This window comes from Diorhabda carinulata, chromosome 6, assembly GCF_026250575.1.
Source record: "Diorhabda carinulata isolate Delta chromosome 6, icDioCari1.1, whole genome shotgun sequence".
NCBI classification, from domain to species: domain Eukaryota; kingdom Metazoa; phylum Arthropoda; class Insecta; order Coleoptera; family Chrysomelidae; genus Diorhabda; species Diorhabda carinulata.
Genome location: NC_079465.1, coordinates 22,758,141 through 22,782,502, shown reverse-complemented (window position 1 = coordinate 22,782,502; position 24,362 = coordinate 22,758,141). Strand labels below are relative to the sequence as shown.

The 24,362-nt window shown below is 29.4% G+C and overlaps 2 protein-coding genes across 4 annotated transcripts; both read right to left on the bottom strand.

Moving 5' to 3' along the window:
- Positions 1-1,091: 1,091 nt before the first annotated feature.
- On the bottom strand, positions 1,092-8,996 carry LOC130894853 (long-chain fatty acid transport protein 1-like). 2 transcript variants are annotated; one of them, XM_057801867.1, is made up of 10 exons: positions 8,673-8,996; positions 7,967-8,064; positions 6,890-7,040; positions 6,599-6,836; positions 6,281-6,512; positions 3,490-3,691; positions 3,231-3,423; positions 2,825-3,173; positions 1,617-1,707; positions 1,092-1,467 (listed from the first exon to the last, which is right to left on the bottom strand). In XM_057801867.1, exons 1-10 carry the CDS (start codon positions 8,676-8,678, stop codon positions 1,159-1,161), a joined length of 1,869 nt encoding a protein of 622 aa, XP_057657850.1. In that variant the 5' UTR covers positions 8,679-8,996; the 3' UTR covers positions 1,092-1,158. The 2 variants fall into 2 exon arrangements, with proteins under 2 accessions (XP_057657850.1, XP_057657851.1); XM_057801868.1 differs by having other exon boundaries at positions 1,092-2,270; positions 8,673-8,977.
- A 2,075-nt stretch (positions 8,997-11,071) lies between these two features.
- On the bottom strand, positions 11,072-22,737 carry LOC130894851 (long-chain fatty acid transport protein 4-like). Of its 2 annotated transcripts, none has more exons than XM_057801866.1 (10): positions 22,527-22,737; positions 20,788-20,885; positions 20,280-20,430; positions 19,886-20,123; positions 17,448-17,691; positions 16,916-17,117; positions 14,973-15,165; positions 14,572-14,920; positions 11,629-11,719; positions 11,072-11,567 (listed from the first exon to the last, which is right to left on the bottom strand). In XM_057801866.1, the coding sequence occupies exons 1-10, from the start codon at positions 22,551-22,553 to the stop codon at positions 11,259-11,261; spliced, it is 1,902 nt and encodes a 633-aa protein (XP_057657849.1). In that variant the 5' UTR covers positions 22,554-22,737; the 3' UTR covers positions 11,072-11,258. The 2 variants fall into 2 exon arrangements, with proteins under 2 accessions (XP_057657849.1, XP_057657848.1); XM_057801865.1 differs by having other exon boundaries at positions 22,431-22,718.
- Between the last annotated feature and the right edge of the window lie 1,625 nt (positions 22,738-24,362).

Genomic DNA, 24,362 nt, shown 5'->3' with positions numbered 1-24,362 from the left:
TAATTAAAAGGCAGAGGAGGACCAGCTCTACAGTCAGCTCGATAATTTGGAACAAAAATCGTTTTTTCTAATTTAGTTGAGTTCATTTCGCTACAGGATGTTATTCAGCTTCATATTTAAGTAAACAAGTTTTTTTTGTCTGCCAGTGTAATTTCCCTGGTAATTAAAAGGCAGAGGAGGACCAGCTCTACAGTCAGCTCGATAATTTGGAACAAAAATCGTTTTTTCTAATTTAGATGAGTTCATTTCGCTACAGGATGTTATTCAGCTTCATATTTAAGTAAACAAGTTTTTTTTTATTTGCCAGTGTAATTTCCCTGGTAATTAAAAGGCAGAGGAGGACCAGCTCTACAGTCAGCTCGATAATTTGGAACAAAAATCGTTTTTTCTAATTTAGTTGAGTTCATTTCGCTACAGGATGTTATCCAACTTTATATTTAAGTAAACAAGTTTTTTTTTATTTGCCAGTGTAATTTCCCTGGTAATTAAAAGGCAGAGGAGGACCAGCTCTACAGTCAGCTCGATAATTTGGAACAAAAATCGTTTTTTCTAATTTAGTTGAGTTCATTTCGCTACAGGATGTTATTCAGCTTCATATTTAAGTAAACAAGTTTTTTTTTATTTGCCAGTGTAATTTCCCTGGTAATTAAAAGGCAGAGGAGGACCAGCTCTACAGTCAGCTCGATAATTTGGAACAAAAATTGTTTTTTTCTAATTTAGATGAATTCATTTTGCTATAGGATCTTATTTAACTTTACATTTCAGTAAACACGTTTTTTTGTCTGCCAATGTAATTTCCCTGGTAAATGAAAGGCAGAGGAGGACCAGCTCTACAGTCAGCTCGATAATTTGGAGGAAAAATTGTTTAATATTGTTATTTTTGTTATCACTCACCTTGTACACAGAAATCTTACTTACAATGAAGAAAATCTCATAAAATAATCAAATCTACATCACGAAATGACTAAAATTCATTCAAAAGTAGGACACAATCGACTTTAGTATAATTTAGTATAGTCGATCTCAGTCCTTATATCGAATCCGAACGTTTCAAAATAAGTTTAGAGGGTAGTTTTGATGGGTTTAAAAAATTGAAAAATAAAAAAGGTTTATTAATATTTATATTACAATGTACAGTATACGAAAAAAATAATATTTTCACAGCTTCATTTTCCCATTAATAAGATCGTCGTAGACTTCTTCAATAGGCACGTAATCAACGGCTTTACTATCATACATGTATATCGCATCTTGTACGACATTAATATCAAAACCCTCTTTTTGTAATTGGTTTTTTTGAATTTTGAAAGTGGTCGTTAAGGGCATGGCAGACAATTTTCTAAGAAACAGCGGTATGGCGTAACCTGGTAAATGCGATTTCAAACCTTCTGCTAAAACTTTGCTATTCACGGAATTATCATTATCCACTATGCCGATCATACCAGCTTTGCCTTCATGGTCGGGTATCTCAAAAAAAAATGAAGATATTTGGAATTTTTTTGTATAGAGTGGAAAAAAGGTAAGTTAAGGAGAAGATTCGTGCAAAATTTAATAAAAAATATACAGGAAGTTGCAAAAATGTGGGAATATTGAATACCAAATATGGATTTTCTTACCTCGACCCCATAGACAACTATATCTTTAGGACCCAAGATTTCTGAAACTATGCATTCTACTTCTGTCGTAGCTACATTTTCTCCTTTCCATCTTGAAAATAAAATGAAAAATCCATCAACTTTTCATCCTAAGTCATTTTGAATTTACTTATTCAAATACAAACAAACGCAACAAGGCATTTTAACAGACGAAAATTGATACACAAATTACGTCAGAGCCAATCAGGTTTATTTATAAATGCTGTTGATACGAGGGAAGCATGAAAAAATGATAACAGATACAAAGAACCTGAGCGAATAATCAACGAAGTCTTAAATGAATCAAAAAACCTATGGATACTTACTACAGATAATATTATCATATTTATTGGCCATATAGGAGATTTAAAAATCCTCATAAACATGCGAAACGAATCCTGATACGTATAGCTCCAAGTCATTCTGCTAAATGAGATCCAGGAAGAAGCCGAAGGTGATAAAACGTCCTCTAACTGTTTCGCATTACCGCTGACTTGCTATGATGATAATCAACATTTTTTAAGGATCAAAGCATCATTAGATGAATTAAAGTTTGAGGCAACAGGCGATGATCTTGTTTTTAACTAATTGTTTCGTAGTTTTGAACTAATAGGGGTGAAAAAGAGGCGAAAAATTCTGGAACAAGACAGTAGATTTGTTAAGAATGCAATTATGAAGGACCCAGAAAGAAGAAGACAACTTAAATGATAAATACATGGTTATTCATGTTAGAAAGAAGCATTTGTATAGCGGAAGTGTTCGAAAAAACCAGGGAAACTAATCGAAAAGACGTAGTACGGAACTTAATGAATAGCCTGTAGTTTTTTCATCACCTACAACTTCTACTATACACCTAAGCATTAATTTTCTCGTTAAATAAGAAAAAACAATTCTACCAAAAGTTATAAACATCATTTTTTACAGTATATACGAAAATGATCTTTTTTCAAACTAATTTGACTGGAGTATAGAAAATTTAGGGAAATAATCGATATTTATGACGATTTCTTAACTTTCCCGGACTATTATTACATTTTTATCGAACGCACTGCTTATTTTAATCACTTATACCAATTACACAGACTGATACGCGTTTCTACAACCACGTTACCGTCTTCAGGAACTAAAAATCGATAATTTCACCAATTCATACGATTATCAATGTCAGGACAACCAGGATGACGACTTACCTGTAAGTATCACCAACTCTGTCTTTAAAATAGAGATAATTACATTCGTCTTTAGTAAATAGATCTCCGGAATTGAAATATTTATCGCCGTTTTTAAAAACGTTGGTTAAAATTTTTTTGTTCGTTTCTTTTTGATTTGCGTAACCCTCGAAACGACAAGTAGAAAGTTGTTTGTTGATACGACCAATCAGAAGCCCCGGTTCGTTGTCTTTACATTTAATACAAAATCCATTTCGATCTCTGATTGGTTCATAAGTTTCTTCGTCGTATTTTATTAATATTATAGGCGATATCGGATTCAGGATAATAGGGATGAATCCTACGGCTCCGATTTTACCTTCGAGATTTACTAAAAGATTTTAACGTATTATTAAATATTCCTCGTATATTAAATTAATCGACTGACTCATGTTAACGTTGCCTTCGGTGGATCCGTATCCTTCGTACATGCGAGGATTATTGAAAGCTTTTAAAAATTTTTCCCAGATGTCCTTTTTCAGACCGTTCCCGTACATTTTTTTCACTTTATGATCGAGTATTTTTTGTCCTTTGTGCGCTTCCAAAATGTATCTGCAAGTTTCTCCTATATAATTACTAGCCTGAATAGAAAAAATTTCGAAATGAGTTTTTTTTATAACTTGAAAAAAATTTTAAAATATTCGTACCGTACAATTGTATTTGATGCAGTCCTTCCAAAAATTCGATGCGGAAAATTTTTTACGTACTACCATTGTTAAACCGAAGATTAAACACAAGCCCAAGGACATTACGCCCCCAGACGAGTGATACAACGGAAGAGGATTGTAAAAAATGTCGTTTTCTGTCAATTCCATCACGTTATAAATTGAACAAGCCATAAAAATAAATCTAAAAATATTAAATTATAGATTTTGTACGTAATTTCTATATTATACGTATGAACGGACTATAACACAAGTATGAAAGGACTTTATTACATAAGATGATTAAATTTTGTTGCTATATGTATGAATGGACTTTAATGAAACGTATAAATGGACTTTATTACACATATAAACGGAATTTATTAAATATTATACTCGAATTTTATTATTATAAATATAAATAAGTTCAACTCATAGATGAATGGACTATGATGCATAAAATGATCGAATTTCATCAATTTATGTATAAAAGGACTTTAGTACATGTTTAAACAGATTTTAAAGCACGTACGATCGGCCTTTAATATTGCAAATGATTAAATTTTGTTACTATAAGTATTATTAGACTTTAACACAAGTATAAATGGACTTTAACGCACTTGACTTGGTAAAATGATCGAATTTCATGAATTTATGTATAAAAGGACTTTAGTACATGTTTAAACAGATTTTAAAGAACGTACGAAAGGACTTTAATATTGAAAATGATCAAATTTTGTTACTATAAGTATTATTAGACTTTAACACAAGTATAAATGGACTTTAACGCACTTGACTTGGTAAAATGATCGAATTTCATCAATTTATGAATGAAAGGACTTTAGTACATGTTTAAACAGATTTTAAAGCACGTACGAACGGACTTTAATATTCAAAATGATCAAATTTTGTTACTATAAGTATTATTAGACTTTAACACAAGTATAAATGGACTTTAACGCACTTGACTTGGTAAAATGATCGAATTTCATCAATTTATGAATGAAAGGACTTTAGTACATGTTTAAACAGATTTTAAAGCACGTACGAACGGACTTTAATATTCAAAATGATCAAATTTTGTTACTATATGTATAAGACTTTAACACAAGTATGAATGGACTTTAACGCACTTGACTTGGTAAAATGATCGAATTTCATCAATTTATGTATAAAAGGACTTTAGTACATGTTTAAACAGATTTTAAAGAACGTACGAAAGGACTTTAATATTGAAAATGATCAAATTTTGTTACTATAAGTATTATTAGACTTTAACACAAGTATAAATGGACTTTAACGCACTTGACTTGGTAAAATGATCGAATTTCATCAATTTATGTATAAAAGGACTTTAGTACATGTTTAAACAGATTTTAAAGAACGTACGAAAGGACTTTAATATTGAAAATGATCAAATTTTGTTACTATAAGTATTATTAGACTTTAACACAAGTATAAATGGACTTTAACGCACTTGACTTGGTAAAATGATCGAATTTCATCAATTTATGAATGAAAGGACTTTAGTACATGTTTAAACAGATTTTAAAGCACGTACGAACGGACTTTAATATTCAAAATGATCAAATTTTGTTACTATATGTATTAGACTTTAACACAAGTATGAATGGACTTTAACGCACTTGACTTGGTAAAATGATCGAATTTCATCAATTTATGTATAAAAGGACTTTAGTACATGTTTAAACAGATTTTAAAGAACGTACGAAAGGACTTTAATATTGAAAATGATCAAATTTTGTTACTATAAGTATTAGACTTTAACACAAGTATAAATGGACTTTAACGCACTTGACTTGGTAAAATGATCGAATTTCATCAATTTATGAATGAAAGGACTTTAGTACATGTTTAAACAGATTTTAAAGCACGTACGAACGGACTTTAATATTCAAAATGATCAAATTTTGTTACTATATGTATTAGACTTTAACACAAGTATGAATGGACTTTAACGCACTTGACTTGGTAAAATGATCGAATTTCATGAATTTATGTATAAAAGGACTTTAGTACATGTTTAAACAGATTTTAAAGAACGTACGAAAGGACTTTAATATTGAAAATGATCAAATTTTGTTACTATAAGTATTATTAGACTTTAACACAAGTATAAATGGACTTTAACGCACTTGACTTGGTAAAATGATCGAATTTCATCAATTTATGAATGAAAGGACTTTAGTACATGTTTAAACAGATTTTAAAGCACGTACGAACGGACTTTAATATTCAAAATGATCAAATTTTGTTACTATATGTATTAGACTTTAACACAAGTATGAATGGACTTTAACGCACTTGACTTGGTAAAATGATCGAATTTCATGAATTTATGTATAAAAGGACTTTAGTACATGTTTAAACAGATTTTAAAGAACGTACGAAAGGACTTTAATATTGAAAATGATCAAATTTTGTTACTATAAGTATTATTAGACTTTAACACAAGTATAAATGGACTTTAACGCACTTGACTTGGTAAAATGATCGAATTTCATCAATTTATGAATGAAAGGACTTTAGTACATGTTTAAACAGATTTTAAAGCACGTACGAACGGACTTTAATATTCAAAATGATCAAATTTTGTTACTATATGTATTAGACTTTAACACAAGTATGAATGGACTTTAACGTACTTAACTTGGTAAAATGGTAGTATTTTATCATTATATGTATAAAAGGACTTTAGTATGTGTATAAACAAACGTATGAACAGACTATAATCCAAGTTCGAACGTATGAAAAGATTATAATATTATATTACCTGCTATGTGTAATTTTAGCCGCTTTCGGTAAGCCTGTCGTTCCTGACGTATAAACGTATAAAAGAATATCCTTGACACTTTGTCCTTGCAAGAATCTGTCATCCAAATCGTTCGAAAAGTCAGTTAGAACGTTTTTCAAATCGATTGCGTTCTGAACTTGATTTGGAGAATCGATAGTATCGAATTGAAATAATCGAATGCCTTCCAAATTAGGATGGATATCAGTGACAGCTATAAGAGTGTTTAAGTATGAAGAAAATGGTAAATTAGGTTCGAATGTGTGAAAAAAAATCTTTTTTTCGATTGATTCAAATCACCTTTTACGAAATCCGATCCGAAAATTAACGCTTCAGCTCCTACGATTGAAATACAATTTTCCAAAGATTTCGTTCGTAAATTGGTATTGATAAGGGCTGTAACGATCCCTATTTTCCCTAGTCCTAACCAAATTGCAACGAATTCTGGTCTGTTTTCAAGTAAAAGTGCTACAGTTTCGCCTTTTTTAAAACCAATAGATAAAAAATAATTTCCTACTTTATTAGAAAAGTTATCTACCTGAAAAAACTCGATCAAAGACTGTAGTATTAAAAATAATTATTATATTAAACCTGTTTGAAAGTCCAAGCTTCATCTTCGAAATGAAAAGCGATTTTATCTGGATTTTTCTCGACTGTTTTCTTGAATAATTTAATCACCGTTTGCTGTTTCCTCTCGAAAGGAATTATACAAAAAAAAGTTTTTAAACCAATAATAATTAACCTGAAAATATTTTTTATAAATAAATTCGAAATTCCTATTTAAAATAACGATTCACCCTGTATGTTCGAAATTTTTTTATCAAAATTAGTATCATCTAGTTCCCACCCATCATGGTATGAAGCTATACGGGGTGTCCTTTTGTGAATAAATATCGAGTTTAAGCAACGAGGTAGTTTCAGCACCCAGGTAAGGCTTTAAATATTTTACCTAGAAGTTTTAGTGTCATAAATTTTTTATAGACAAATACCACATAAATTTTAAATGTCTGTTATGTTTAAAGAAAAAGTTAGACGTCAAAATAATGTTGATCGCTATATAAAATCATACAAATAGATTTTTGTTGGTAGTTTTAGAAAGTGTGTTTACCGAACTTTTTAGAAGCCCCTCGTAAATATAATTATGATTGTGTCGTAATTAAACAACTGATAAATGGTGATGATTCGAATTTAGGATTTTTTTAACTCAAAATTGACTTCAGACGGTCCTGTATTTTTTTAATAAAGAAAATTTTGTGGTGGTGAAACTGCAAATTAAATGATCGTTAATTTGGGGTAGATTTTTTTATAGGGGGCGTATAGCTTTATAAAATGATGGTTAGTATATTATTCAATATTTAGTTCTACAGGGTGTCGTTAAATTATGAGAAAAATTCATTATTTTGTAATTATAGAAAAAATTGAAATAGGTCAACATGTTTTTTTAAACTAGGATAAAAATCGACTTATTTCATTAATTTTATTTGAAATAATGAATTTTTTCATGATTTAGACGTGCTCTGTATATAAATCTACTATCAATTAATTATTACAAACATGCATTTAATATTAACAAATTATTTTCATGATAATACAGACTTTTTATATTAGACGAAGTTGTAGAAGTACAATTTTTTTTATTTTAAATAAAAAAAAATAATTTTTACTTACTTAATATCACGTTTCCACGTTTTATAAATAATATAAATCCATTTTCTTTTTTTTGTTATATACCATGTTATTACAAAAATAAATACTAATAACCAAAACTATGGAAAAAGAAACATCGTTAACATTTTCATTACAAACTTGAAGTTTTATGTGATAGATGGCGCTTGTTGGACTTTAGTACATGTATAAACAGATTTTAAGGCACGTATGAACGGACTTTAATACTTAAAATAATAAAATTTTGTTACTATATGTATTATTAGACTTTAACACAAGTATTAATGGACTTTAACGTACTTGATTTGATAAAATGATCGAATTTCATCAATTTATGAATGAAAGGACTTTAGTACATATTTAAACAGATTTTAAAGAACGTACGAACGGACTTTAGTATTGAAAATGATCAAATTTTGTTACTATATGTATTTTTAGACTTTAAAACAAGTATGAATGGACTTTAACGCATTTGACTTGGTAAAATGATCGAATTTCATCAATTTATGAATGAAAGGACTTTAGTACATGTATAAACGAACGCACTTTAATACACAAAATAATGATTGGTACGTTCTAGATTTAACACAACACAAATCGTTTTACAGCATTTGTATTTTTTTATATAATGAAGTTTCGTTCACATCACATGCAATTATATATAATTATACAAGAAAAAATGTAAAATTGATATTTAAAGGATGCTTACTTGCATATTTGACACCAATCACTTATATTGGACGTAAATCGAAGAAATCAGTGAACAATTTTTAGCGTTCGAATGTTGGCCATGAAAAGAAAGCGCTTCGAGTTCAACCGGCTACTACGACTTACAGTTCAGTTGATAATTTATTATAGACCAGGAAAAATATAATTTCAACTATAGTTTGAAAGTTACTACGTAGTAAATAATGAAATATAGGTGTAAGAGGAGGAATTTAATATACACGCAGATAAAAATATTTTTTTTTGTTGTTAAAGTTAAAGGTTATCGTTGAAGCGTTGAATACGTTGATAATAAAATTCTCGTCGGTATTTAAAACGTGTTATAAATTTAATATCTCTTGGTAACTCAGACTTCAGGGACGTATTCATTTTACGTGAAAAAATTCGTAAAAAGTAATTTATTTTATTAGATTTTTTTAAGAAAAAGCTTTGTAAATGGAAAAAATTTCATTAGAGGTGGGAAAAAATTAAAAAACTACTTTAAAATGTGACAGAAATTTCAAAAAAAGGAAAATTTGAAGTTTGTATTATTATTATGAGGATTATCAAAAATACACAAATAAAAAATTTGATGAAATATAATCTCAAAATGAGTTTTTCAAATTATTTATATGTCGATTTCAATTAGGGGTTAGGAACTAATTGAAAAATGCCATTTGGAAAAGAACAATTTTAAAAATTTCTCAAAAATATGGAAATGTATTAAAAAAAAATAAATTTTTGTTTGAAATTTGTCAAAAATAATTGATATATTTGCATTAATTTTACAAAATTCACACTCATGGCGAATAGAATATTAAAAAATATATATAAACATGGTAAAATGTTAATATTTACATACAATATTTTATACCACCCACTATCTGTTATTTGTCGTTTCTGCTATCTGTCAAATCTATAATCATCTCATCTCTCGTGTTGTCTATGATCGCACCTGTCATTTTATCCATCTGTCAACTAATCTGTGATGTCTATGATCATATTCGTCCTTCAATTGTCGTTCTTCTTATCTGTTAAATTAACGCGCGTGTCGTGTTACCTATGATCCACCAATCAACTGTCATTTCCTCGATCTGTCAACTGTTTTGTGATGTCTATGATCCATCCGTCAATTGTCGCTTCCTCCATCTGTCAAACGATCTGTGATATTTATGATTATGTCTTGCATTTGTCTCGTGTGTTGTGTTATTTGTCGTTTCTACTATCTTTCAAATCTATAATCATATCTGCCATCTCTCGTGTTGTCTATGATCGCACCTGTCATTTCTTCCTGTGATGTCTATGATCATATTCGTCCGTCAATTTTCGTTCTTCCTATCTGACAAATTATCGCACGTGTCGTGTTATCTATGATCCACCAATCATTTCCAATCGTTTCCTCAATCTGTCAACTGTCGTTTCTTCCATCCGTCAACTGATCTGTGATATCTATGATCATGCCTGTCATCTGTCGTGTGCGCCGTGTTGTCTATCATATCTCACTTGTTTTATTATCTATGATCTACTCGTCAAATTAACGTTTCTTCTGTCAACTGTCAAACGATTAGATTATTCGAACTTTGACAAAATTAATAATGTTTTGATTTCGCAGGATGTCAATTATTTTGTCTCTTCAATAATCTTTCTCCTCCATATATTTCCTGATGATTTTTTTTTCGAATTTTCTGAATATTTCCATATTTCATCGCCGTGAAAGACCAAAAATAATTTTGTAGTTTTTCATAAACTCAAATTTACATAATAGGTCTTGAATCGAACTTGTATTCACACATTTTTAGCTTTCTACTTCTTCAAACAGCTCCGCCAGTTTAATTTTGATTCTTGTTATCATTGCCATGTTATCAGTAAAAGCTGATAGACCATCAACACTTCATTGGTTTCCCAATTTAACTTGAGCTCATGAATCTTCCATAGACTTCGAGTTTCTTAGTTTTCTCGACATTTCCAAGCCTTAAAATGCCGCTGACTCTTTGGATTAGTTGATGTTGTCAAAGGCTTCTTTAAAATCAATGATTCTGTCTTTTTGTCTTGTGTAAACACAATTTTCAAGCTCCAGATATTTATTTTTAAATATTGTTTCATATTGAATTTTATATGTGGAGTTTAAAAATACACTGTATATATAATGGGAAATATAGTTTTTTTTTTCATGAAATCTGAGTAATCATAAATCCTTCAAAGTTGTCCAAAAATGAGTGTAGTACTTCTTCTTTTTCGTCCTTTTCGCTCGATCGATACATTACTTTTCTTAATCCCCTTGTATAACAAAATCACATGGAAACAACTTCCGGTTGGGTAAATTTTTTTTTATATTTTGAACGTACTTAAATTCAATTTAATTCAAATGTAAAGGGGCAATAGGTCATCGGATTACGTACAAAATTTTGTTTTCAAAAGAAATTTATTATTTATAAGCTGATTACATTCGACTTTTGTACTTGCACTGAAGCTGTCGTTCAATTTATTAAAATGTGTCAATAAAAACTGATTTTTTTAAAATATATATATTTAATAACAACTTTTGGCATAACAATTTATTTTATTTAAATATACAGTGTGGCAAAAAAAATCACAATTTGACAGTACCGTTTATGATGTCAAGATAAAATTTTTGTATGGGTACGTAATCGACTTTTTTATTATCGTAAACGTATAAAGGATCTTTTATAACGTTTATATCGAAACCTTCTCGTTGTAAATCGGTTTTTTTCATTTTGAAAGTACCCGTTAAAGGTACCGAATCCATTATCCTCAAAAATAGAGGTACCGCGTAAGCAGGTAATTGAGATTTCAAACCCTCGGCTAAAGTTTTTTTATCTACTGTTCGATTTTTATCGGCGATTCCTATCATACCGGCTTTACCTTCGTTCTTTGGTACCTAAATATACATTATTTTTTAAAATGATCGATTTTAGAAAAAAATATTTTTCGAAAATTACCTCTACACCATATACTACGACGTCTTTTGGTCCGATTATATCGGAAATTACTAATTCAACTTCCGTTGTTGCCACGTTTTCTCCTTTCCATCTGAAATGGATACAATGTGAACAGATATATACGTATTTGTTAGTTAAACGTCGGATTGTGGCAAATCAAACACCAAACTAATTGAAAAATCACCACGTTCAGGTTCTCGCTTGAGCAAAGACGTTCAGTGATAAGGTTAGTGTCGTCCACGTTGCTCCCGATTGTAAGTAAATTATCTTCTATTTCTATTTCAACCCCTTTTATATATTTCTTGCTTCAGCTGTCATTCCCTCCGTTAAATTCTAATGATCAGGCTGATTGCAGTCTTAGAATCGACGATAAAGGGTGAATCGTTGCATGGAAAAGGCGGATTGAGGCCTTGGAATCAACGAAAAAGGTGAATCTTTGCGTGGTATCTGCAGTTTAAGGCATTGAAATTAACGGAAAAGGTGAATTTTTGCGTGAAAAAGGCGGATTAAAGCCTTGAAATTAACGAAAAAGGTGAATATTTGCGTGTAATAGACAAATTGAGGCCTTGGAATCAACGAAAAAGGTGAATCTTTGCGTGGTATCTGCAGTTTAAGGCATTGAAATTAACGGAAAAGGTGAATTTTTGCGTGAAAAAGGCGGATTAAAGCCTTGAAATTAACGAAAAAGGTGAATATTTGCGTGTAATAGACAAATTGAGGCCTTAGAATCAACGAAAAAGGTGAATCTTTACGTGGTATCGGCGGATTAAGGCCTTGAAATTAACGAAAAGGGTAAACCGTTGCGTGGGTTTGCGGTAATTGCTTCAGAGTTGAGAAGTATATTGATATTTAAAAAAATAACTAAAATTAATTAATGGGGGACTGAGAGGCTCTGAAATTTATTTTTTTAAATTATTAAATTCACGCTATTCAAAATTAATATTTAAATTGACACGTGACATAAATATGACATTTTGTTGATTCTAGTTTCTATTTCTAACTAAAAAAAATTTGAATAGCAACAAGAATCAATAAACTCTATATTTGTGTCACGTGTCAATTTGAATATTGTTTCTTTGGAATCGTAGAAATTTAATTATTTTTAAAAGAAAATATTTCGGAACCCCCCAACCCCCTATTAAATATTTTAAGTAATTTCTTTCAAATATCGTTATACTTTTGAACATATTTTTACATTATACTTTGACAATAATTTTAGTCCCTGACGATGAATACGTCGTTATTAGAAACCTCTGAATATATATTTAAAAAAAGCACACTTTGGTGTTTGATTTGCCATAATCCTACAACAATAGCGGTCATAAACAAGTTGGCAAAGACTATGTTATACTATATATGAGTGAAGAGACTGTTGGACGAGAATATTCGATCACATGACCTCTACATTAACCAGATTTGACCCCGTGTGATTTCTACTTTCGTGGCTTCATCAAGGATCGTTTTTATGCACCTTGGCTACCAGTTGGCATTCAGGAAATAATCGAAGCAGCTGTTGGAACAATTACTGTAGATACAACGTTTCGGCTGTAGACAATTTTTTTCAAAAAGTCACAATATCACCATTCGAAATAATCACGGAGCCGAATTTCGTAAAATTGATCAACACAAGAATCGCCAGTTCGAACCTGTCATATTATAACATAAGACAGGACCGAAAACTGCTCAAAATCATCTAAAAATTTTACGAGAAATGTTCAAATTTTCCAAAAATATGTCGTAAACTGTCTAAAATAATCTAGAGAATCCCAAAATTTTCAAATTTTCCCAAAATATTTCGAAAACTGCTCAAAATCACGTAGAAAGTCCCAAAATTTTACGAGAAATGTTCAATTTCTCCAAAATATTTCGTAAACTGCCCAAAATGATCTAGAAAGACCCAAAATTTTACGAGAAATATTCAAATTTTCCCAAAATATTTCTAAAACTGCTCAAAATCACCAAGAAAGTCCCAAAATTTTACGAGAAATATTCAAATGTTCTCAAAATATTTCGAAAACTTGCCAAAATCATCTAGAAAGTCACAAAATTTTACGAGAAATGATCAAATTTTCCAAAAATATGTCGTAAACTGTCTAAAATAATCTAGAGAATCCCAAAATTTTCAAATTCTCCCAAAATATTTCGAAAACTGCTCAAAATCACCAAGAAAGTCCCAAAATTTTACGAGAAATATTCAAATGTTCTCAAAATATTTCGAAAACTTGCCAAAATCATCTAGAAAGTCACAAAATTTTACGAGAAATGATCAAATTTTCCAAAAATATGTCGTAAACTGTCTAAAATAATCTAGAGAATCCCAAAATTTTCAAATTCTCCCAAAATATTTCGAAAACTGCTCAAAATCACCAAGAAAGTCCCAAAATTTTACGAGAAATATTCAAATGTTCTCAAAATATTTCGAAAACTTGCCAAAATCATCTAGAAAGTCACAAAATTTTACGAGAAATGATCAAATTTTCCAAAAATGTTGCGAAAACTTTCCAAAATCATCTAGAAAGTCCAAAAACTTTACGAAAAATGTTCAAATTTTATATGAATATCCAGAACGTTGCCAACAATTTTAAACAACGTTCCAGATATTTCTAGATTCTCCAGGAAATCGCTTCTCCGAAATAAATATAAAGCAGGGGTGAATTAGTTCGTTTTTTGTAAATCTATGTAACACAGGAAACGCCAGTTCGACCCTGTCTTATTATAACATAAAACAAGACCGAACTATTTCGATATCGTTGAGTCTCGTTTCGAGATAGAAATCGACCAGTACCGTATCAATTAATTTTTCGTTTATTATATTGCTAATTATTTTAAACCAAGTATTCAACTCGAAATTTCTAGAAAATGTCACTCGGAAGGTTAAGGAGGGCGATATAAAGAAAGAACAGGATCGGACTGGCACTTACAACGATAAAAATCGATTCTCACCTATATGTATCTCCGGTTCGGTCTTTAAAATAAAAATAACCGAATTCGTCTTGCACCATTAGATCACCGGAATTAAAATACGAATCTCCTTTTCTAAAAACATCTTTTAATATTTTTTTGACGGTTTCTTTGGCGTCGACGTAACCGTCGAAGTTGTGCGTGCTTATTTTTTCGTGAATTCTCCCAATCAAAACGCCGGGTTGGCCCGGTTCACATTTTATACAATGTCCGTTTTCGTTTCGAATCGGTTGTTTGGTTTCTTCGTCGTATTTTATCAAAAGTATGGAAAATATTGGCGCTAAATAAAACGGTAAAAATCCCACCGCTCCCGGTGTGTTATCTAAATTAACTGAAAGGAAAATGTCGAAGGAAAATTTTTTCGGTTAACAGATTTGACTTACTTAAATTGGTGTTGCCTTCGGTGGAACCGTAAAATTCGATGATTTGAGGAATTTTGAAAGTTTTAACGAAATCTATCCAAACGTCTTTCTTTAAACCGTTTCCGAACATTTTTTTTATTCCGTGTTTGACGTCGTTTTCCCCCTTATTCGCGGCTAATATATATCTACAAGTTTCCCCTATATAATTGGCTATCTACAACAATATTCAATAATTTTCGTTAATTTTAGTCTTTTGTCCGAAAATTAAGTTCGAATTCGAACAACGTTGGCAACGTCTAAAAACAGGCAATTTGACGCGCCATCTGCCGGAGAGTAATAGAAAACTGTAATGCCTAAATAGACTCTCAATTAAGACGTTCGGAGTTCTAGATCGTTAGCGTTGTATTGGTCTAGAAACACGAAAAATTTTCTCGGACTATCAAGAAATTGTGCAAATTTTTCAAAAATATTTCGAAAATCTGCTCGAAATCATCTAGAACGTCACGAAAAGTAGAAGAAATTTTCTATTAACATTCAAAGCGTTGTAAAAATTCCAGAAAGTTTCTCAAATTTACGAAATTCACTTAGAATGTTACAAAAATTGTTTAAAGTTCTATAAATAACGTTGCTTCTCCAAAATTTGTTCATAATTTTCCAAAAGCATCCAAAATTTTATGAAACTTTAAAAAAATTGCTCAAGAATCATCTAGAGCTTGACGAAAATTGAAATTTTCCAGAAACACCAACAACTTTATAGTTGTAGTTAGAAAAAATGTTCCATAAATATCTAGAATTTTATACCAAACTTTTCAAATTTTCCCAAAATATTTCTAAAACTGCTCAAAATCAAATCACCAAGAAAGTCGCAACATTTTACGAGAAATGTTCAAATTTTCTTAACATATTTCGTAAACTGCTCAATCATCTCGAAAGTCCCAAACTTTTCAAATTTTCCCAAAATATGTCGAAAACTGTTCAAAATCACCTAAAAAGTCCCAAAATTTTACGAGAAATGTTCCAATTTTGTATGAATATCCAGAACGTTGCCAACAATATTTCCAGAGATCAAAGATGTCATAAAATTTTTAGAATATTACCTACAGCTTATCAGAATTACTTAAAACGTTACGAAAAGGCTCTCTATATATTCAAAACCTTGCAAAAATTTCTAGAATAAGTTCAACTTTTCTGAAAAACATCAAAAATTTCATAAAAAATTCTCAAGAATCATCTAGAACGTCACGAGAAGTGAAAGAAATTTCCTATAAATATTCAAAACCTTTCAGAATGTTAACAACAACAACAACAATGTTAACAAAAACTATAGAAATTTTCAAAATTTCTCCAAATACATCCAGAATTTCATAAAACTATCGCAAAAATACCAAAATTTTCCAAAATCCCCTAAAAAGCTAGGAAAATAGCAATAAAGTATCTTCAAATTTTTTCAAAAACATCCAGAGTTTCAGCAAATTTTGGAAAAATATATTTTCAGAAGCATTTACATTCTAGAATGTCTCGAAAATAACAAAAAAGATACAGAAATTTCATAAATATTAAGAAATTGAGCAGATTTTCAAAAAAACGTTCCAGATAGTATCAAAATTTCATGATTTTTTCAAGAATTTCTTGAGTTTTAGTTCCAGAACTCTTACGAGCTTGTAGTGCTTTAGAAACTTCTAGACTTTAACCATATTTTCTTCAAATTTTCCAAAAAGTTTAAAAAATTAATCCAATTTTCAATAATTTCCTTAATGTCAATTGAAATATTGAAAAAGTTACCAAACTTTCGAAAAATTGTCTCCGAAATAAAAAAAAATTACGTAATTTTTAAACAAAAATACAGAACGTCACTAAAGTCATAATATTCAAAAAAGGTCCAGAAAAATATGAAAAAGGTTAATATATTACTTTCTACCCCCGTATACTTTACACCACCAATCGATTGTCTTCAAAATACTCACCGTACAATTATACAGGACGCAATCTGTCCAAAAATGGGAAGCGGAAAATTTTTTTCTCAATGCGACAGTCACACCAAAAAGTAAACATTGACCAATCGTTAACATACCACCTGTCGCGTGATACAAAGGTAAAGGATTATAAAAAACGTCATTGTCCTCGAAGGACACAAAATAATGTATACCAGTTACGGCGAAATTGAATCTAAAAAAACAAATACAACTTTTGGTAAATCCCCTGTATAAAATATGCGATTTCTTAACTTTGGGGACAAAATCCATTTAGCAACATCGCGATTTTCATATAACTCTGTTTAACAAGAGAAAAGTACAAATTGACAACATTGCAGTCTATAAATTTTTTTGAAAAACATATACATTTAGCATCATTGCAATTTTTATAAGTTTATGTGTAATAATTCAACAATTTTTCTGCGAGATAAGGAAAAATTACGCTTGGCGACATCGCAATTTCTATATACGATTATATATTTCGAAAGAAATTAACTTTGGCAACATTGCAGTATCTATTTACCTGGCATTTGTAATTTTGGCGGCTTTCGGAAGTCCCGTTGTACCGGAAGTATAAATGTAAAGTAGTTTATCCTTAGGATTCGTTAGATTAATTTCTATTTCGGGCGAAGAAGTCGATTGATCCGATATGCAGTGTTGCAGATCTAGAATTTTGTCGTCACGAATTTGGACATCATCATTTTTCGATGTATTTAATTGGAACAACTGTATCTCATCCTGGGAATTCGGATAAATATCGTAAACAACTGAAAAACGAAAAAAAAATAGTTTTGCTTGTGAAAATTATTGTTATTGTTGTTATTATTAAGTGACAATATGTATCTGTATTATAGCCGGTATAGAAACCACTATTTTTCCCCGATCTAACTCCATATAGCTTTCGGATTTTTCATTTTATAATTTCACAATGTATTCTCGAATTATTACCAACTTTTTTCACTGTACCCTATATATTAATAGTCTTTCACCACTATTTTTCCCAGATCTAGCTCCTACGAACTTTTTTTATTGAATTGTGGCCGTTTTCGTCATAAAATTTTGATCATTTCATAGGATAATTTCATTTAATAATTTCACAATGTATTCTCGAACTATTACCAACTTTTTTTACTACTCCCTGTATATTAATAATATTTCACCACTATTTTTCCCAGATCTAGCTCCTACGAACTTTTTTTATTGAATTGTGGCCGTTTTCGTCATAAAATTTTGATCATTTCATAGGATAATTTCATTTAATAATTTCACAATGTATTCTCGAACTATTACCAACTTTTTTTACTACTCCCTGTATATTAATAATATTTCACCACTATTTTTCCCAGATCTAGCTCCTACGAACTTTTTTTATTGAATTGTGGCCGTTTTCGTCATAAAATTTTGATCATTTCATAGGATAATTTCATTTAATAATTTCACAATGTATTCTCGAACTATTACCAACTTTTTTTACTACTCCCTGTATATTAATAATATTTCACCACTATTTTTCCCAGATCTAGCTCCTACGAACTTTTTTTATTGAATTGTGGCCGTTTTCGTCATAAAATTTTGATCATTTCATAGGATAATTTCATTTAATAATTTCACAATGTATTCTCGAACTATTACCAACTTTTTTTACTACTCCCTGTATATTAATAATATTTCACCACTATTTTTCCCAGATCTAGCTCCTACGAACTTTTTTTATTGAATTGTGGCCGTTTTCGTCATAAAATTTTGATCATTTCATAGGATAATTTCATTTAATAATTTCACAATGTATTCTCGAACTATTACCAACTTTTTTTACTTCTCCCTGTATATTAATAATATTTCACCACTATTTTTCCCAGATCTAGCTCCTACGAACTTTTTTTATTGAATTGTGGCCGTTTTCGTCATAAAATTTTGATCATTTCATAGGATAATTTCATTTAATAATTTCACAATGTATTCTCGAACTATTACCAACTTTTTTTACTACTCCCTGTATATTAATAATATTTCACCACTATTTTTCCCAGATCTAGCTCCTACGAACTTTTTTTATTGAATTGTGGCCGTTTTCGTCATAAAATTTTGATCATTTCATAGGATAATTTCATTTAATAATTTCACAATGTATTCTCGAACTATTACCAACTTTTTTTACTACTCCCTGTATATTAATAATATTTCACCACTATTTTTCCCAGATCTAGCTCCTACGAACTTTTTTTATTGAATTGTGGCCGTTTTCGTCATAAAATTTTGATCATTTCATAGGATAATTTCATTTAATAATTTCACAATGTATTCTCGAACTATTACCAACTTTTTTTACTACTCCCTGTATATTAATAATATTTCACCACTATTTTTCCCAGATCTAGCTCCTACGAACTTTTTTTATTGAATTGTGGCCGTTTTCGTCATAAAATTTTGATCATTTCATAGGATAATTTCATTTAATAATTTCACAATGTATTCTCGAACTATTACCAACTTTTTTTACTACTCCCTGTATATTAATAATATTTCACCACTATTTTTCCCAGATCTAGCTCCTACGAACTTTTTTTATTGAATTGTGGCCGTTTTCGTCATAAAATTTTGATCATTTCATAGGATAATTTCATTTAATAATTTCACAATGTATTCTCGAACTATTACCAACCTTTTTTACTACTCCCTGTATATTAATAATATTTCACCACTATTTTTCCCAGATCTAGCTCCTACGAACTTTTTTTATTGAATTGTGGCCGTTTTCGTCATAAAATTTTGATAGGATAATTTCATTTAATAATTTCACAATGTATTCTCGAACTATTACCAACTTTTTTCACTACTCCCTGTATATTAATAGTGTTTCACCACTATTTTTCCCAGATCTAACCCCATTTTTTGGTACACACTTTATACTAATTGATTTTTTTAAAAACTTTTGGTGAAAAAATTGAAAACGAATCTTACCATTGCTAAAATCCGAACCAAATATCAAAGCTTTCACTTTAGCCACCGATATACAATGATACAAAGGTTTCGATACCAAATTCGTGTTGATTAAGGCTGTTATCACACCCAATTTTGCCAATCCCATCCATATGGCCGCATATTCAGGCCTATTTTCTAATAAAAGGGCAACGGTATCGCCTTTTTTGTAACCAATCGATAAAAAATAATTCGCTATTCGATTACTATAATCATCTAACTAAAAAATCAATCGTATCAATAAAAATATTATGACAAAGATTCGACAAATCCAAAATTTTTGACAGATGACAGCACAATTATAGAAAATTTTTACGTTTATCGATATTAAGAAAGCCTACGACACTTTGTTGAAGACGATTATGAAACAACTCACCTGACGAAAAGTCCATGTTTCATTTTCAAAATAAATCGCTACTTTATCGGGTGTTTTATTAGCTATTCTGGTAAATATTTTTGGTACCGTTTCTTTTTTTATTTCACTAATACCTATTCTTGCGAAAGCTTTAAGAACCATCAAAATACCTCTATAATAATTGATAAAAATTAGACGCTATAAAAATTTATTCACCATATTTTTCGATCACACCTCGTATAATATTATACGAAGATCAAAATTATCAAGAAAGATTCAATGAAGGTCAATTAGAGACCGTTTTGTATCATACAATACGTAGAATTGTAATTTGTTTAAAAGAAACATTAAAAAATTGTTAACATCAGCAACATTGTATGTATAAAGTATTATCACGAAACCACCCCCAAATTTTTGGAAAAAAATAATTTCAAATCCAAAAAATTTTTTGAACACTATAAATATACGAAATTGTTATACTGATTGTCCCCAGGTTTTTATAGACCAATCAAAAAATAATATTATTCACCTTAAATCCCTCCGCCATGTTTTCCGGAGTATGTAGAAGTATTTATATCTGTTTTCCTTCAAGAAAAACCATATTAGTATGACGGGAATCATGCAAATCTGTAACAAAAAAAAACAAACCGTAAAGTCCCAATTAGTCATAGGAAATATTTGTTATTCATTTCCTGGACTATATATCCATGCAAATACGAGGGTTGAATCATTTGTTTAACAATAAAAAGTTTCCACAAACAACAATCTCGTCACGTGATAATAAATAATAGTTTTTAAATATCAATGGTTTAAAGGAAAAGCAGAAATTAAACAGACCTCTTATATTTATTAAAGAGAAATTAAATATAAAATTATTTTCTGTGGAAAATTTAATTGGTTTAGCATTTTCGAGATAGCAAAATTCATTTATCGTAGTGTACGTCTTTCCTTTCTTCAGCCGAACCTAAATATAACCCCCCAATAATAAAATCTTTCTTTTAATTCATTTCAAAAGTGCGTCGATCCAATTATTGCAAAAATCATACTAATTTTCGAAATGTTTTATAAATACGATCTAAAAAAAACTCTAAATGAACGTAAAACCTTTCCTGGACTATAAAATGTAATATAATGCCCGTTTGGGGTTATAGACATGCTAGTTTCTATTCATATGTTATTAAACTATTTAAAAGTGATTTTTTTTTAACTATTGCACGAAAATAATAATAAATAATAAACTTTTCAATATCTTAATCAATTAATTAAAAATAAATCTTATCGGAAATAAACTATAATGATAACGATTTTTTTGAAATTTGATATACAATTTGAAACCACTAATTCACTATATGAAAAACTAATGAAAAATCTATACAGATTGTCCCTAAATTTAAACAAATGAAATATTTAAAATGCTTTAAAAGACAAAAAAATATGGTGACTACTTTTTTGGGTTATATTTTCCTTAAAACACTTTTGCAGTATACCTTTGTTGATTTAAAGTAATACCAATTGTATATAATCTATAAAAAGTGGGATTGTGGCAAATTAAATACCAAAGTGTACTAATTCGAATATATTTCCAAGCTAAACCTACGTATTCACCTTCAGGGAATTGATTTGAAATTGCAGGGTTTAAATTTTATTATTTTGATCTGCTACTTAATATTTAACTGTTAATAACGAAGAAGCAGTCTTTGCAAGCATATCTCAAGAAATAGTATAGATAATACATATTTGAAAGCATGTTATATAATTTTTAATAATCGAATTTACGTATTACCCTGTATAATGTTTTCATATAACATACTATCACATCGATATAAAAAATTTCTTTTGATAAAAGTCAATGGTAAAATTAACATCCTGTTTTTAATCTTTATAATCTTTGATTAACGAAAAAAAAATTGTTTAATATTAATAATTATTTATATCGTAAATTACCAAGTAAATAATCATTAATACTAACACCTGGAATTTCTGTATTAAATTATAATTTTTATTTAATTGTCATTAAATTGTAGTTTGAAATTTTTGAATATTTCCATTAAAATTTCGTGAACAAAAGTTATATTTTGAAAAAAATCTTGTTAAAAATCAATTTCTACCGTAATAAAAAAAATTGTAGTGTTTCAAACAAAATTATATCACAAACAAAAATCACGATCTTACCTCGCCACTATGTATTATACAAGCATCTAAATAGATAAACCAAACCACGTGTTGAATTAATTTATCATTTAAAAATGTAAACAACTTTCTACTTACAAGATAACCAAACATTTGTTTCAACATCTCTAAGAGTTGATGATTTTTTTTTATTATTGTTTGTAGTATTCCCGATAATTTTATGTATCAGCTTCTAAACTGCTTCAAACACGTCCGAAACGTTATTTATAAGTTGGAATATTATATTATCATCAACACAATTCTCGATTGGAGTCGTATATCTAGAGAGAACGTAGAGGTGTCGTTATCTGGATACCAAGTTATTTTTAGCTGTAATGAAATATTTCTTTTCCTGTGCCAATAACGAAAAGTCTAAAGTTCAGTATTTTATTCTCTTTATTAGGTATAATCAAATATTTATCCACCATACGAGGTTTGAATAGAAATTATTAACAAAAGGATTTGGTGATCAAAATGGCGTCCACTACAACGCGAAGTAAACAACTTCCTCCTAGTTAACGAACCAATGACGAAGGTTAAACTTCAATATCTTTTTTTTAAGAAGTTGAGAAAATAATTAAAAGGGAAATCAAGAAGTTAATTTGAAGATTTTAATATAAATTGATTTATTTTTGTAATTACAAATATATAAATTTCTTATTATCGTAAATATAGAGATGGGATTATCAGTTATTTACTACCATACGGTTACATAGATTGCTCGTATGTAAAAATGAAGTGACGAGACATCTATTAGGAATAACGTTAACTTATGAGGATTTTCTAGAAACCTGGAATTGAGTTCTTAAAAAATCGATTCTAATTTATTAGAATTTAAAATCATTACTAACTAATTCTTCTTTTTTAGTAGTTAATCATCGTTTTCGATTCTAATTTGATTGAAAATTGTTGGTAAAAAATTAGATAAGAATTTTCTAAATATTAAAATCCTCATAGTCGAACGTATATACAGAAATTTTTGTTAATTTTTGACAAAAAATCATTTTTAATTCATACTATAACATATCTGCATTTTATAATTATATTTTAATATTTTTATATCAGAAATTACCAGCAATTTTTTTTATATTTGATTTACATTAGATTTTTTTATTCACTAGTGCCATCTAACAATCAATAACAACATTAAACGCAGTTTTCAATACAATTACAGATTCAAAAATTTTTACTACGAATCGTATTCTAAAGATGGCGCTATTAAAAAAAATAAAAATTCTCGAAATCGATATGGTTCTTGATTAGATTTGATCTATAAAAATATTTTTATTTTTAAATAAGTTATATATTTTTAGAATTCCTATTGAGGTATTCGAAAATATTGTTTTAGTATAAAAGTTTTAGTTTCTAGTCGATAGATGGTGCTGGGGGATTATTACAGGTATTAAAAACCTGACCTACTTTATAGGATTTTTTACGTTTATGTGTGCATTCCTGCACGTGTGATTCGGCAGAATCACAATGTTTGGTTTCAGGTAACGATGACGTCATTTTCAATCTACGGGTGGCCAGTAGTGCACTTAAAGCGCCGTTGCCGATACTACGGATAAATCATAATTCTAGATATATAATTAATTTGTCTTAAACAGATAAAAATCGTATTTTGATGGTTCTAATATAATTGTATTGATTCAATGAATCATCTGACAGGTAGAAAGATTAATAATAAACAATTTTTTTAATTCAAAATAATTGAAAAATTATTTTTAAGAAATACAAACAACGTCACCGTAGCCGGCGCCTGATTAGATAACTTATTGTTTGAATACTGTTTATAAAGTAAATAAAACAAAAAAAACTTCCTAAAAATTATATTCAGAGGATATATACTAAAGTGGATTACTGATAAATATATAAAGTGCGTTTCAAAATACGTGAAAATTCGATATAAACTTGAAACAACTACTTCTCTCAAAG